The sequence below is a fragment of the Branchiostoma lanceolatum genome, chromosome 8, assembly GCF_035083965.1.
Source record: "Branchiostoma lanceolatum isolate klBraLanc5 chromosome 8, klBraLanc5.hap2, whole genome shotgun sequence".
In the NCBI taxonomy this organism is placed as follows: Eukaryota; Metazoa; Chordata; class Leptocardii; order Amphioxiformes; family Branchiostomatidae; genus Branchiostoma; species Branchiostoma lanceolatum.
The window spans coordinates 17,033,629-17,047,110 of record NC_089729.1 but is presented as its reverse complement, the minus strand read 5'-3'; the positions used below and the strand labels follow the sequence as shown (position 1 = coordinate 17,047,110).

Genomic DNA, 13,482 nt, shown 5'->3' with positions numbered 1-13,482 from the left:
GGGCATAGATATCATAATTGTCATGCATACAATTCATGGAAGAAAATGCTGCTATACCATGAACCTTGAAGGTAAAGATCCGCTTTAATGTATCAACTATTAAACTAAAAACAACTGATGAACTAAAAACAATTATCACAATGCACAAGTCAATATCAGTCTGCACTGGCAAACATTTAATATTTCAATTACATGTACAACAAAGATCGTCTTGATTCAAAAACCGAATTATAACAAATATTTTCAAGCTTTCACACAAATGAGCTGAATGAACAAAATATACAAAGCACCTGCAGCCATCAACAACAATGCTACACATCAATATGTTTTATGAATAAGTTATAAAGATAATAGCTACATATATATAGAGACATGTACCTACAACATTGTAGCATTTTCTTATCTAAGTTTTACCTAAAGTGGTCCTATCTCACCACATCTCAAAGAGAGGCTGTCTGCAGCATTAGGCCACATCAATTCAATTTCTTGGATAACAGATTCTTTTTTTAATCTACGCAAAAAAAAATCAAGAAAACAGAAGGCTGGGGTGAAAACTTGCTCCTGACCCTGTTCACACCCTGAAACTGTGTGCACCAAATTACAGACTTTCCTCTGAGATTCTGTTTTCATGTTGATTTTGGAATTTAGCATTTTTTCAAAAAATCTGTTAACCAAGAAATTAAATTGGTGTGGCCTTATATATATCATATAACAATAGCCTACTGATGGCTAACAAATACATTTATGGGAAAAAGTGGCATATGCTAGTCACTAAGCTCATACCTACTTTCAACATTTGTGAATTGTAGGATATCTTGGATATAATGACAAGTCCAGTAGCTCCAGAACTGAGAGTGCAGTTGAGAATTTGTAAGTTTGGTCCTTACATATTACATGACAGATATTGGTGTACGTCATGTGATATGTAACTCTTGGCTCCTTCTCAGTGAAATGTGCGATTTTAGGTCCGATAAATAGATCAGCTTATTTTTCAGGTACACCAACCTATTTTTGTGGAAAATGTCTCCAATAATGATCACCACAAAATGAACTTATTTTGAGCTTATTTTTTCTTTGACACATTGTTATGTATTGTAGTCAGGTGTGTATTGTACTGGTAAGGGATGTTACAACTGTTGCAACACTGTATGTTATAGTACTCACAATATTACGGTACACTTTGGCTTTCTTCTTCACAATGATTTAGCCATCAAGCAATAGTAATGTTGTGGTGCATTTTATACAAAATCCTAATAAGTGGGGCGTGGAAATGAACAAAGTAATGATGGTACCTGTAAGTTGGCTCATATCATTTTGTTAAAGGCATCCAGAGCATTTTATGAGGATTGAAATTTGAATTTAAAAAACTTCAATTTCTAGTCATTCCTACACAGAGTAAGTTTCAATAACACTATACCATTACATATCGACATTAAAGGAGCAAAGATACGATGTCGTCGTGTGGTGAGAACTGATAGAAAATCCAAGCCCTAATACTAGTAATAGACTGATCCTGACTGTCCATCACAATTAGCTGTTCGACCAATGAGAGAGTGACTGCATGTCCGTCAATATTTGCATTTTTATGTTTTAATTTTGCATTTCTATGTTTTGACGGAGGTGGGCAGGGCTATGGTATCGGTCTATTTACACTAGGGGCGTGGAACTAAAAGATCACCATGTAGCCTATTTTTGTGCCGCTTTTGATCAGAAATCTGCACCCAAATGTGGTAAAAAGTGGCATCAAATGTCAATTTCATAAAGATTACAGCAACTAGAATATTTCCAGTTTTCAAGCCTCATAAAATGCTCTGGGTGCCTTTAAGACTGGCAACAGCATTTTGCACAATTCAATGAGAACGAGCCATCTATGCCCTTTCAGCCATACATTTATAATCAATGTCATTCGTCCCCACCGGAGCCTACATCCCCTTCCTCCTCCCCCTCTTCATCATCTTCATCTGGGTCTGTGAAGTCGTCCCGTTTGGAGTAGTTGAAGGTTGTCTGTGAGAGGTCCACCTCGATTGGGAACACGTACAATCAATGTCATTCGTCCCCACCGGAGCCTACATCCCCCTCCTCCTCCTCCCCCTCTTCGTCATCTTCATCTGGGTCTGTGAAGTCGTCCCGTTTGGAGTAGTTGAACGTTGTCTGTGAGAGGTCCACCTCGATGGGGAACACGTCTGTCTCCTTCATGATGGCGTGACAGTCGTTGTGATACTTGGCCATGGCCGACACCAGCCGCTGTAGCTGGAACACGATGTCTTGTACTGTAGGGGAGGGAGAACTGAGTAAGGCTTCTGTCTGCAGCAGTTACATTTTTCAAAAGCTCACTCACTCACTTACTCACTATCCGGTTTATCGTCTTCTTTTCCCCATCATCTGGGGGTTTGACGTGCTTGTCCTGTGGATTTACATTGTGTAGGTTGAGGTGGTGGAGTTCCTCTTTGAAGTTATCAATCAACCTCTTCCTTGGTTGTCCTCGTGGATTTCGGCCCTCCACGGTCATGCCGATAATTTTCTTGGGCCACCTCTCCCTGTCCATTCTTTCAAGATGCCCACACCAACGAAGACGATTGGATCTTCCATCCTGCACACTGTGTACACCTAATCTGGCTCTAAGTTGTTTTGCTGAGAGTGTTTCTGAGAGTTTCCTGGGACATATCCATCGGACCTTTTGTTAGGTAGAACATTTTGTTATTCAAACTAAATAAAAGGAACTTGATAAATTCTCTAAAGAGCTAAACCTTTCAGTCTGATTCTCAGTCACTGATGAAAAACGTTGCATGTTACTGGTTTTATGTTTACGGTTTTCGTGGTGAACTCTTTACCGCGAACTTAAAGCCACCGCGAATAGCTGTTCCATTGTGCGACTGTAGCACTAGTAGTATTGTTTCAAACACGACCTTAAAACCACCATAAACACTCCATCGTCTCCCTACAGTGATTTTAAATCCCCGCAAACATTTCTGCATTTACAGTATCTGAAATGCCTGACTCTTAATAGAATCTATCCGGTAGCTTGGATAAGAAAATGCGAATGTGAAATGACAACCCACCATGTTTCTGGTCCAGTAGCTCGATTTTTTCCAAAACGTCGGCACGCAACTTGGCAAACTTGGCCCTGGCCTCCTGACGACAACGCAGCACCAACCTTGAAAAAAGGTTTGGTTCAAACATCACGGTTTCAGGGTAAAAATTACCACGTAGTATCTATTCCAAGGTAAAGTATCTATATCTTTGACAAGTTAACCCTCGCAAATGTTAAGCAAGCAGTAGTGAAGCCGTATTGTCTGATCAGCCAACGAAAAAGCATTACGCTTCATCTCAAGCATGCGTCAACTTCGACAGAAGAGAAAGAAAACGGAAGATGTTGGAAACTGATGGACTAAAAACTTACCTATACTCATAGTTACCAGTTTCCACTCTGTACAGGGGTTCTTGTAATGCCTGTTCAGAAAAAAATTATAAATCGTGTCAAAATAAAGGTCTTGGATTTCTGCGGATTCTTATCACTTCATGGCTAGTCAACCCTAATTTTCAGTAAACCAGTGATCTACTACTACTATTAGTGCTTTTGGTCGATTTCTTGTACTAAAATCAGATTGCAACAGACAACCACATACACAAATGACATATGCTGCTTAGGCAACACCAATTTAATTTCTTGGTTAACGGATTTTAATTTTCCCCCAAAAAAAATTTTTAGAAAAAAAATCATGAAACTGTTTTTCATGATTTTTTTTTCTCTCTATATATTAAAAATTTGAAAAAAAATAAATAAATAAAAATCTGTTAACCAAGAAATTGAATTGGTGTGGCCTTAGGCATGAATGTTAGAAGAGGTCTGGACAGTACAACGGAAAAGAAGTTAAACCTAGCCAATGTGACCACTTATTGGTGGTCCCTTAGATAATTTTTCCCACTGACGCAAGCATTAAGAATCCTGTCTATAGTGATCAACTGTCCACATAGACCAGATTTTATTGGTCCCCTGAGTGGTCTTCTTGTTTTGAGTGTAAATCAAACTGCAGAAAGACTTGATCTAGGGGTTCTATCTCTTCTCTAACACTGTAGGTTGTACTTACAGCATAGCTGTACTCTTCGTCATCCATCTCCTTCACTTTCAGACAGAAGGACTGCAAGAAAACACAATATCTTAGGAATCCAGTATTCCTACATGATATCAACAATCTCCATTCCTTCCTCCTTAGGTTCAAGGTTAGAGGGCATGTCAAACACAGCTCAATTGAGGTTGCAGAAAATAGTATTGCCCCTATAGGGATTTACAGGATCCCAAAGTGAGAAGCTTCGACGCTTGAAAATTTATAGAAAGGTGCACAATTAGGGTGCCAGATTTTAATATGTTTGACTTCAAGGTTCAATCTGCAAAATTTGTGCAAAATGAGGTCAAATTTGCCGGCTCGTTCTTTTTTAAAAGCGACTTTGATATGTCCCCCAGCGGAGGTCACCGTACTGCAGCCGACTCACAGTAGTCGGGCGCTAACAATATTCAGGTGTGAATGCAACCCGAACGAACAAACATCGTAATCAAACTCGTACAGTCTCAAAACTGACGTATTCCTCTGCCCATTAATACTGTGTTCTGCAGCCTTGAAAGAAGACATAGGAATTCACAGAGTAATATTGATGATTGCTTACCAGGTATTCAAACTTGGCGTCCAGATACTTTTTGATGGTCAGCTTTGTATCCGGGACTGCCTGTGATACACAACAAGAAAAATTACATAATTATTTTGGGATAGGGAGTATTTCATATGTAGTTGTGGCAACTGGGAATGTACAAATGTATATGCTATTTGTTACAAATGAAATGCAATTTCCTTGTATGTACCAACCTTGTTGAGATACGTGTTCAGGTCACTCAGCATCTGTAAGGAGTAAAAATATCACTGTGAGTCATACAAGACAAGTGTGTAGTATATTTACTAACAGACTGTTTGAAATGAGATGTGCGCTTTGCCTAGCACTAGTATACAGGCTTTCATCTTGGAAAACAACTACAATGTGCATCTATCAAAACTTAAGTATTAAAACTTAAAGGCACCCAGAGCATTTTATGAGGCTTGAAAACTGGAAATATTCTAGTTCCTGTAATCTTTATGAAATTGACATTTGATGCCACTGTTTTAGTGTTTACCACATTTGCGTGCGGATTTCTTATCAAAAGTGCTCAAAAGCGGCACAAAAATACGCTACATGGTGATCTTTTAGTTTCAAGCGCATAGTGTAAATAGACCAATACCAGAGCCCCGCCCACCTCCGTCAAAACGTAGAAATGCAAAAACAAAACATAGAAATGAAAACATTTGACGGACATGCAGTCACTCTCTCATTGGTCAAACCACTAATTGTAATGGACAGACAGGATCAGTCTATTAGGGCTTGGATTTTCTACAGTTCTCACCACACAACGACATCGTATCTTTGCTCCTTTAATGTCGATATGTAATGGAATGTTATTGAAACTTACTATGTGTAGGAATGGCTAGACATTGGAGTTTTTTTAATTCGAGTTTCAAGCCTCATAAAATGCTCTGGATGCCTTTAACCACTGTCGAATTTCAGTACCACAAAAATCCACTCACTCCATCTTCCTCTTTGATTCATGAGCAACACAAGGTCTATTCATTATAAAACATCTGACAAAAAGCAAAGTCAACTTAAAACACACAACTTACCGGTTTGATAGTCTTCAGGTATCGGATGCCGTATTTCTCCATGTTTCTGAGGAAAACAATACAACTTGAAACAAAATATTGAGGAATGACTTACACTGTAATTTAACGTAAAGGGTAAGATTTTGTAGGATTTTTCGAGTAGGCTATTCAGGAAGAAAACACTTACTTTGGCAATATCTCTTACATTCATCAGAAAAATATTTAGTTGAAATGGTTTTAATTGCCACTCAAAATAAAATAACTTAATAGCCAATTTACCTTGAGGCAAATAAGTCAGCACATGATGGTTACAGTAAAATTAATCTACATTTCAACATCTTATAATAGTATCTGCTTTCTAACCCCATGAGAGAATGGGACAGGCTAGTAAAAGTAGTACTAGATACTTAGTCCCAAGGGCTTGAATGAATAGCAACAATGGCATTCTTGGATATACAAATGTGTGAGCAATTATATGTATAGCAAGTTTTAAAGGACAACTTTTCCAAAATAAGGAAGAAATTTGGAGGGTTAGCCAGCAAAGTATCAGATACTGTAAATGCATCTAAGTTTGCATGGTTTTAATTTCGCGGTAGAGAAAAAATGGGGTGTTCGCGGTGGTTTTAATTTCGCATTTAAAAGAAAAGTAGCGCTAAAGAAGCACCAGCAAAACATTTCGTGGTGGTTTTGAGTTCGTGGCGAAGAGCTTACCGCGAAAACCGCGAACATAAATCCACTGCAAACATTTCTGCATTAACAGTAATAGGTAGAGGTATGCAATTCAAGCCCTTGGTCCCAGATAAATGCTATTTCTGCATACTATGAAGGGCCACCGTTATTCAGAGACAAGAAGACTACAGTGTAGAGGTGAATGGTCATGATGAAGCAGTGTTGTGTGTACCTCTGGGCCTCCCCAAAGGCCAGGAAAGCTTCGTTAGCACCGGCCACTTGTTCTCGCATCCCCACATCACAAAACACATCACCAAACTCTATATAAGGACACCAGGAGGGCAAGGAAAGCATGCAGGGTGTTAGTAGAGAAAAAAGAGTGACCACAGCACTAGCTAGTGCCTTTTACCAGATGGATAGCAAGTCTTGTATGTGTACTCTGCATTCCGGGAGTGTGTGTTGAGTATACAATGTTGTATGGCATGTGTTATAATGTCTGTTTGTGGCGTTCAAAAGATTTCTTGCTTCTCAGTCAACAGGTTTTAGTTTGTATATAAAAATCCTTCCCACATCTTTCAATGTATAGGGGCGGTGCCCATCTATTCTACAGCCCTTGGGCCACACAAACCACTACTGAAGGAGGATAGTTCACTGGTAGTGGAGTGTTTTTAACTCCCATACCTTTTAGTTCGCAGAGATGAAATTTAAAATTGAAATTTAAAAATTGAAAGCGGAAAAAACAGTCACCAGGCCACAAATTTAAGAAATGAATTTGGGCTGATCAAAACGACAAACAATCTAAAGGCAGTCGGTGTTATAAGGGACAAACTGAGCAAAGGTAAATGGAACTGTGGTGATTGTTAGTTTCCAGGAACAAGAAATCTTTCAAGATTATGTAGTGAGTGTGCTCTGTGCGGTTACTTCACACAAAGCCGGATGATCAGCACAGGAATCATCGGGTTCCACCAACAAGCACTGAAGGAAAGAATACAACAGAAAGAGATTTATGAAAGTCAAAGACTTAGAAGAATGTTGGTCACCTGCATAAAAAAAATCAAGACTTAGTGTAACAATTATGGTGAATGCTTTTAACTAGGGGTGGATACCGGTTTGGCTTAATAAGGTCCAAGTCCAAGTTTAGGTCCAGAGATTTAGGTTCAGGTCCGGACCTGAACCTGGACCTGATCCTGTCCAGTTGATGTTTTGTTTTATTTGACCAATATTAAGCATAGAGAATGGATACTGACACGCACGGCTATAGAAGTTTCTTGGTGAGAAGACTTTCAAGATAAATCAGTGTTTGATATTTGAATGTTACACTTATTTTAAATGCCTTCTTTGTCAGAGACTAAACTTTTTATCAAACAAAATAGAAACATATACTTGTACTTTGTTCAGTTTTTTTTGGACTCAGCTTTTACGCTTTCAGGTTTTTTGGACTCCGTTCATGGATGTTATTAAGGTCCGAATCAGGTCCAGCGAACCGGTATCCACCCCTACTTGTAACACTGTATGGCTGTTGCCATTCCTTGGTTGTAGATTGTGTAATGAACTTGTGAATGTGTGTTCCTGATGTTCCTGATGGGAACAGTGTATTCTGCTGCTGTGCAAGTGGTGCGTTGATGTCAATGAGAACAGTGGTTAGTAGTTGAAGAAGGATGGTTAGTTCAGTGAAGTGTGTTGTACACTCACTGCACCCACCCCACAGTGCACTGTTACCTGTGTGCCTCGGCAAACTTTGTGAATGCCTCGCTAGCAGCGGCCTGGGGCTCACGGGCACCGATCACTGAAAACACATCTCCAAATGCTGCAAAGGGATGCATTGATATAAATCAATAAACTGTACTACTAAAGAATACATTAGGCCACACCAGTTTAATTTCTTGGTTAACAGATTTTCATTTTCCCCCAAAAAAATTTTTAGAAAAAAAAAATTCATGAAAACAGAAGGCTGGGCCAGCCTTATGTTTTCATGATTTTTTTTTCAAAATTTTTTTTTTTTTGTTGAAAATAAAAATCCGTTAACCAAGAAATTAAATTGGTGTGGCCTTAGCCATGAAAAACACATTCCCCTTGGATGACAAAAGTTTGATATGCAGGCAAACATCATTGAACAATGAACATACAATAAGGCTTCGTGTTGCTATGCTAAAATCATCCTACTATTGCTAATAGTGATCAAATCTAAATGTACACATACACAAAGAAAACATACTTGTTCTCTTTTGCTGTATAATATTAAAAGAAAAAGTCCTATAGCACATCGACAGCAACAATTGTATGGACTAACCTAATACAAGACACTTTGGCATTGTTTCTTTTTTCCTGTTTTTTTTAAATTTGAACAAAAATTCTTCCCGTTATCTATATGCATACCAACCTATTGTTCACAACACTACTAACCATCACAAGGTCTGTCAAATCTTACATTCACATAAATACATGGGCATGGCGAAACCTCTAAGTAAAGTTCTCTACGTGTACATGGTCAACTCTCACCTTTGTGTGTTTGTGACAGTTCATAGCATGCTCTCATCATCTTCTTGGTGTGTTCAGCCAGCCCATGGTACATCCCTGCTGTTCTCTCCAGGTCCTGCAGTTTCTTCACAAGGCCATCTGTGGATGCCAAGATATTATTCCAATGCCATTTCTTTCTTTGCTTTTCTTAATACATATACTATCTAAGATTAAAAAGTGACAGCAGATTAGCAATGGTCATTATCAATCTTGAAATGTGTCACTATTGGTTCAAATTATTTGTAAATTCTTTATTTGACCTTTTCAAAACATTTAGATCCAAGTATTGTCTAGGAATAGGATCAGTCATTTTTGCTTATTTTGGAAAAGTCACAGTTACAACTTTCCCATGTTTGTGGTAAATCATGAAAATATTCCAGTAGCTTCATCGGTTACAGTAAATCTTGAAAGTTTTGCGGCAGTTTATTCTTTAGGTTCTCGCAGTGACCCCTTTACTGCAAATTAATGACATCCCATTTATATTCTTCCGATGTATTACAGAATTGTTTCAACCTTGAATTTTAAACAATGTGAAAACCATAATCTAGAATAGCGCTCAGAAAAGGAGTGACCCAGTGATCTGGTACTAAGGACAAGTCTTCAGACTGTTGACAAGTGTGCAGCTGACACTGCAGGGTAAAGTAATTGCTCTGCCCTGTGAGTGACCCCGACCTACTTTCAGGACACACTAATTATGTATCTTCTATGTACTGTACATACTATTTTGTACTGGTTTGAACTGATTTTTAATCACTTACATGTACATCACCAAGAATCTGACCTGATAAACAAATAACAGGCATAACTAGTACAACAATAAATCATAATCAGACAAGACTGGCATGGTTGTGTTGCATGGGCACATGTCAATGTAGATCTCAAGGGTGCGTCGGGTGGGTTATCAAAATTCTCTCATGTCCTCCATGTTGGGGAAAAACAACTTCAATGTTCTCACGCACACACTTTTACTGACAGCTCACCCAAATTGCATGCCCAAGCAAGACCCAGGCTAGCTACATTAGCCTGTACAGTAGGTAATTGTAGTGGACAATCTCAAGTCAACCGTACACACTAAGTCTTATGCCACATCTACAGAAAGGATGCTATAGCTAAGTGTGTACAGTTCACTTGAGGTTGGCCACTACTATTACCTGCCGATCAGCCATATGTATTGTTATTTATTGGTTCAGCATGTACATGCCAAGGGCAAACCCATGTGCGGCCATAGGTCTGTAGGTTTTGAACAACTCACACCAGGAAGGACCCCTACTCTTTTCGATAAGTGCAGTGGTTTCTTTAACGTGGTCGAGGTGTGGCTCTCCTCAAACATGGGACCTCCACTTAACGTCCTATCCGAGAGACGTCCCTAACTGAAGCTAGGTACTCATTTACACCAGAGTGAAGTGAGGAAAGTCGTGTGAAGTGCCTTTCCCAAGGGCACAACATCGGGGCATATCGGTGGTCTCGAACCCGGGATCTCTCGGTTGTGGGTGAAACACCCTACCGATTGCGCCACACGATGCCATATAAATTGTTAGCATATCACTATTCAGTCTTAAGCTGTTAAAAGCAAGCAAGGACAGAGATACAGTAGTCATAGTTTTCCTTACCATTACACAAGATGGCTCGGCTCAACCCCAGGGCATCTGCAGTACTGGAACTCATGTTCTCCACAAACTTGTGCTTGATCTTCTTCAACACTGGGAAAGACAATAACATTCTTTTTATACTGAACGATATTTCTATCAACGTGCTACTAAAGCAAGCTATAATCTTGGACAGTTAGTCTTTATAGAATTCATGGTAAAACAAGGAAAACTTCTAAGATGAATTTATTATATCTTACCTATGTCCAATGTCTTGCCTTGTTTGGGATCTGCCTTCAGTTTGTTGTAGTTGATTGTCACTTCACCCTGAAACAAACAACACAAAAGTTCAAACTTCAAATTAACTTTGATAGATTAGATCTATGCATTGAGAAGTCTTAAATATCACAAAGTATTTCAAACAAGGAAGTACTTATTCATGTTTAGGCTATATACTGTAAATGCAGAAATGTTCGCGGTGGTTTTATGTTCACGATTTTCGCGGTGAGCTTTCAGCGCGAGCATAAAACCACCACGAAAATTTTTGGCCACCTATGGCTCTAGCGCTACTATTCTTTCAAACGGGAACTCAAAACCACCGCGAACATCCCATTTTCTCCCTACCGCGAAATAAAAACCACGCGAACTTAAATACATTTTATTTTATTTTACAGTATGGAAATCACATACTACAAATGCAAGTTCAGGGAGTCTAAATTAAGAAGCACAGTGATAAGTCTACTCCTGAGGTGGATTCGGCTTTGCGAATTGGCCATGGGATCAATGCCCAGTGCCTGGGTGAACCCAGATTCACAAAGCCTGGTATGGGACACCCAGATTAGACATGCCACTGGCAAAGCCAACAGAATACTAGCAGTCATTCGACGCAATCTGTGGCACTGCTCTCCACGGGTGAAGTCTACGTGCTACAAATCGCTAGTACGACGGCACCTGGAGTACAGCGCGACAGTTTGGGACCCCCTTACTTCTAACTATGCAAGCGCTAGAAAAGATACAGCGCAGAGCTGCGCGAGTGACCGTTGGTGATTTCAGATATACCAGTAGTGTAACCAAAATGCTCGAAGACCTACAATGGCCCTTGCTAGCAGACAGAAGGCGAGAAGCATGGTCAATTACACTTTATAAGATTTCACAGGGTCTTATCAACATTCCATCTGAACAATATCTTATACCAGTTGCCCACAGACGCACCAGAGCTAGCCATAACCTTAAATACAAACTCACTTCAGCACGTACTGATTGTTATAGATATTCCTTTTTCCCACACACGGTTAAGGAGTGGAATACGCTGCGGGGGCATATCGCACAAACCCCGACAGTGGAGGCCTTTAAGGCCAGGCTTGCCACCATACCGTAGCCCGTCAGACCTGACCCCCCCTCAGCGATACCCCTCCAGGCGTTGTTAGAGGGCATTAGTACAAAGCAAGAAGAAAGTATGATCAGAACACCGGTTCTAGTACTTTACCACCTTCACTGCCTGGATTTGTCTCGCCACCTCCACTTTCGTTTTCCCCTTGACCGACTTCCCGCCCACGCCCACGATCTCATCTCCGGACTCCAGCGTAGCTTCCTTGGCGGCGGGAGTGTTATCGAACACCTGGACGATGTACAGACACGGACAGAGCGGTGCCCCGCCCCCTATACTGATCCCAATGAGATTCTGGCTGTCCTTCTGTAGGGTGACACTCCCCGGGATGGCCTGCATCCCCCTGAGAGAGATACATGGAAGGAGTACTAGTAAGACTTTATCTTATAATTATCATACCCGGGGTGCAATAACGTTTAAATGCGGGTGTTCAGACCAGTCTGTACTTTACGGTATGGCCCGGGCTTCCCTAGTTCTTTTATCATTGAAAAGCTAATTTGACTTGCAGAATCATGTCAAGTCAAGGCCTTTCTTTTTCATTGAAGTGCTTGTTCGGCCACATGGCCACTTTTCAACAAGGTCGAAGTGAAGTGGAGGGGCAGGAATCACGGATAAAGAGTACAAAAATAAACTTAACGTAAACTTAACGTAAACTTAACGTAGCAACACAATCATAGATAATACATCAAAATAAATAATAAGATACATCAAAGTTATCCATCTCTGTGTAACGTTAGTATACGTTACTATCATTTTCACACTGCGGTCAATGATCATATGTCAAAATCTAACATGATTTAAAATATTTGACTACAGTTTCTTATGCACAGTTAAGTACTACATCACATAAAAGCACACCATGCACAAACCACTAGTTCTGAAATGAATATTTTAGCCTTGGTCTTATCCTAGTTCGGCAGGAATATGATTTTGAGGTTATCAAAACAAAGGGGAGGGGCGGATAATAAAAAATGCAGAACAGGTGTCCGAATTCTCTTACAATTTATCCTCTTCCAGCTCGTAGTCCATCATGTTTGCTTCGAAGAAATCCAGATTTTTGACGTCTCCAATACTTATTTTACTAAAACACTCAGTTTACTGCTTTCTAACTGGCAATATTTGCCATATTTCTGTGACACAAACTGGACCGTGAAAAAAAAATGTAACCCAGGCTTCGTTTTCATTCCACGTAGACGACATCTCGCGAGAACTCGCCCAAAATGTCACATGATAGAATTTCTATCGTTCCCAGGGCACTACTTCTAGTCCCGAGCCCAGGTTGTTATTTGCGTCAGTCTGAAAAGGTCATCAGGGTGTTTGTCACGTGGTTACCGACACAGGCAACCAAAGCAATATTAGGGCCCAAAATATGGAAATTTAAAAAAATGATGATATCTTTATGGTACTGACATTTACTAGCACTGTTTAGCACATTTGTGTGATAACTTCATACTCGGAGCATTTTAACCACGCAAAAGTACGATGATTCCCTTTAGGCTGCACCAAGTAATTTTTATGGATGATGTCCTTTGGAGACCCTAAATCTAATGCGAGAGCGCGAAAAAAAAGTAAGAAGGGCCAAAAAAAACAAGATGCCTAGATTTGAAATATAATAGTCGACGACACATGTTAGGACACAGAT

At 39.8% G+C, this 13,482-nt stretch overlaps 1 protein-coding gene across 5 annotated transcripts; it reads right to left on the bottom strand.

Moving 5' to 3' along the window:
* Positions 1-149: 149 nt before the first annotated feature.
* Positions 150-13,062, bottom strand: LOC136439871 (PRKCA-binding protein-like). Of its 5 annotated transcripts, XR_010756591.1 has the most exons (15): positions 12,841-13,061; positions 11,940-12,183; positions 10,714-10,780; positions 10,478-10,567; positions 8,850-8,966; positions 8,070-8,157; positions 5,703-5,748; positions 4,860-4,892; positions 4,663-4,722; positions 4,089-4,139; positions 3,401-3,450; positions 3,060-3,154; positions 2,067-2,270; positions 1,826-1,922; positions 150-1,321 (listed from the first exon to the last, which is right to left on the bottom strand). XR_010756591.1 is itself a non-coding variant. In XM_066435523.1 (14 exons), exons 1-14 carry the CDS (start codon positions 12,870-12,872, stop codon positions 1,903-1,905), a joined length of 1,197 nt encoding a protein of 398 aa, XP_066291620.1. In that variant the 5' UTR covers positions 12,873-13,061; the 3' UTR covers positions 150-1,902. The 5 variants fall into 5 exon arrangements, 4 of the variants coding, with proteins under 4 accessions (XP_066291620.1, XP_066291621.1, XP_066291619.1 ...); XM_066435523.1 differs by having other exon boundaries at positions 150-1,922; XM_066435524.1 differs by lacking the exon at positions 8,070-8,157 and adding an exon at positions 6,583-6,670 and having other exon boundaries at positions 150-2,270; positions 12,841-13,062.
* Positions 13,063-13,482: the final 420 nt, after the last annotated feature.

Coding starts and splice junctions, on each gene's coding strand:
- LOC136439871 (XM_066435524.1), bottom strand. CDS start 12,872: ATGATGGACTACGAGCTGGAAGAGGATAAATT. Junction 5,749..6,582: donor GCCTTTGGGGAGGCCCAGAG/GTACACACAACA, acceptor TGTTTTCCTCAG/AAACATGGAGAAATACGGCA. Junction 2,271..3,059: donor GCTACTGGACCAGAAACATG/GTGGGTTGTCAT, acceptor CCTCCCCTACAG/TACAAGACATCGTGTTCCAG.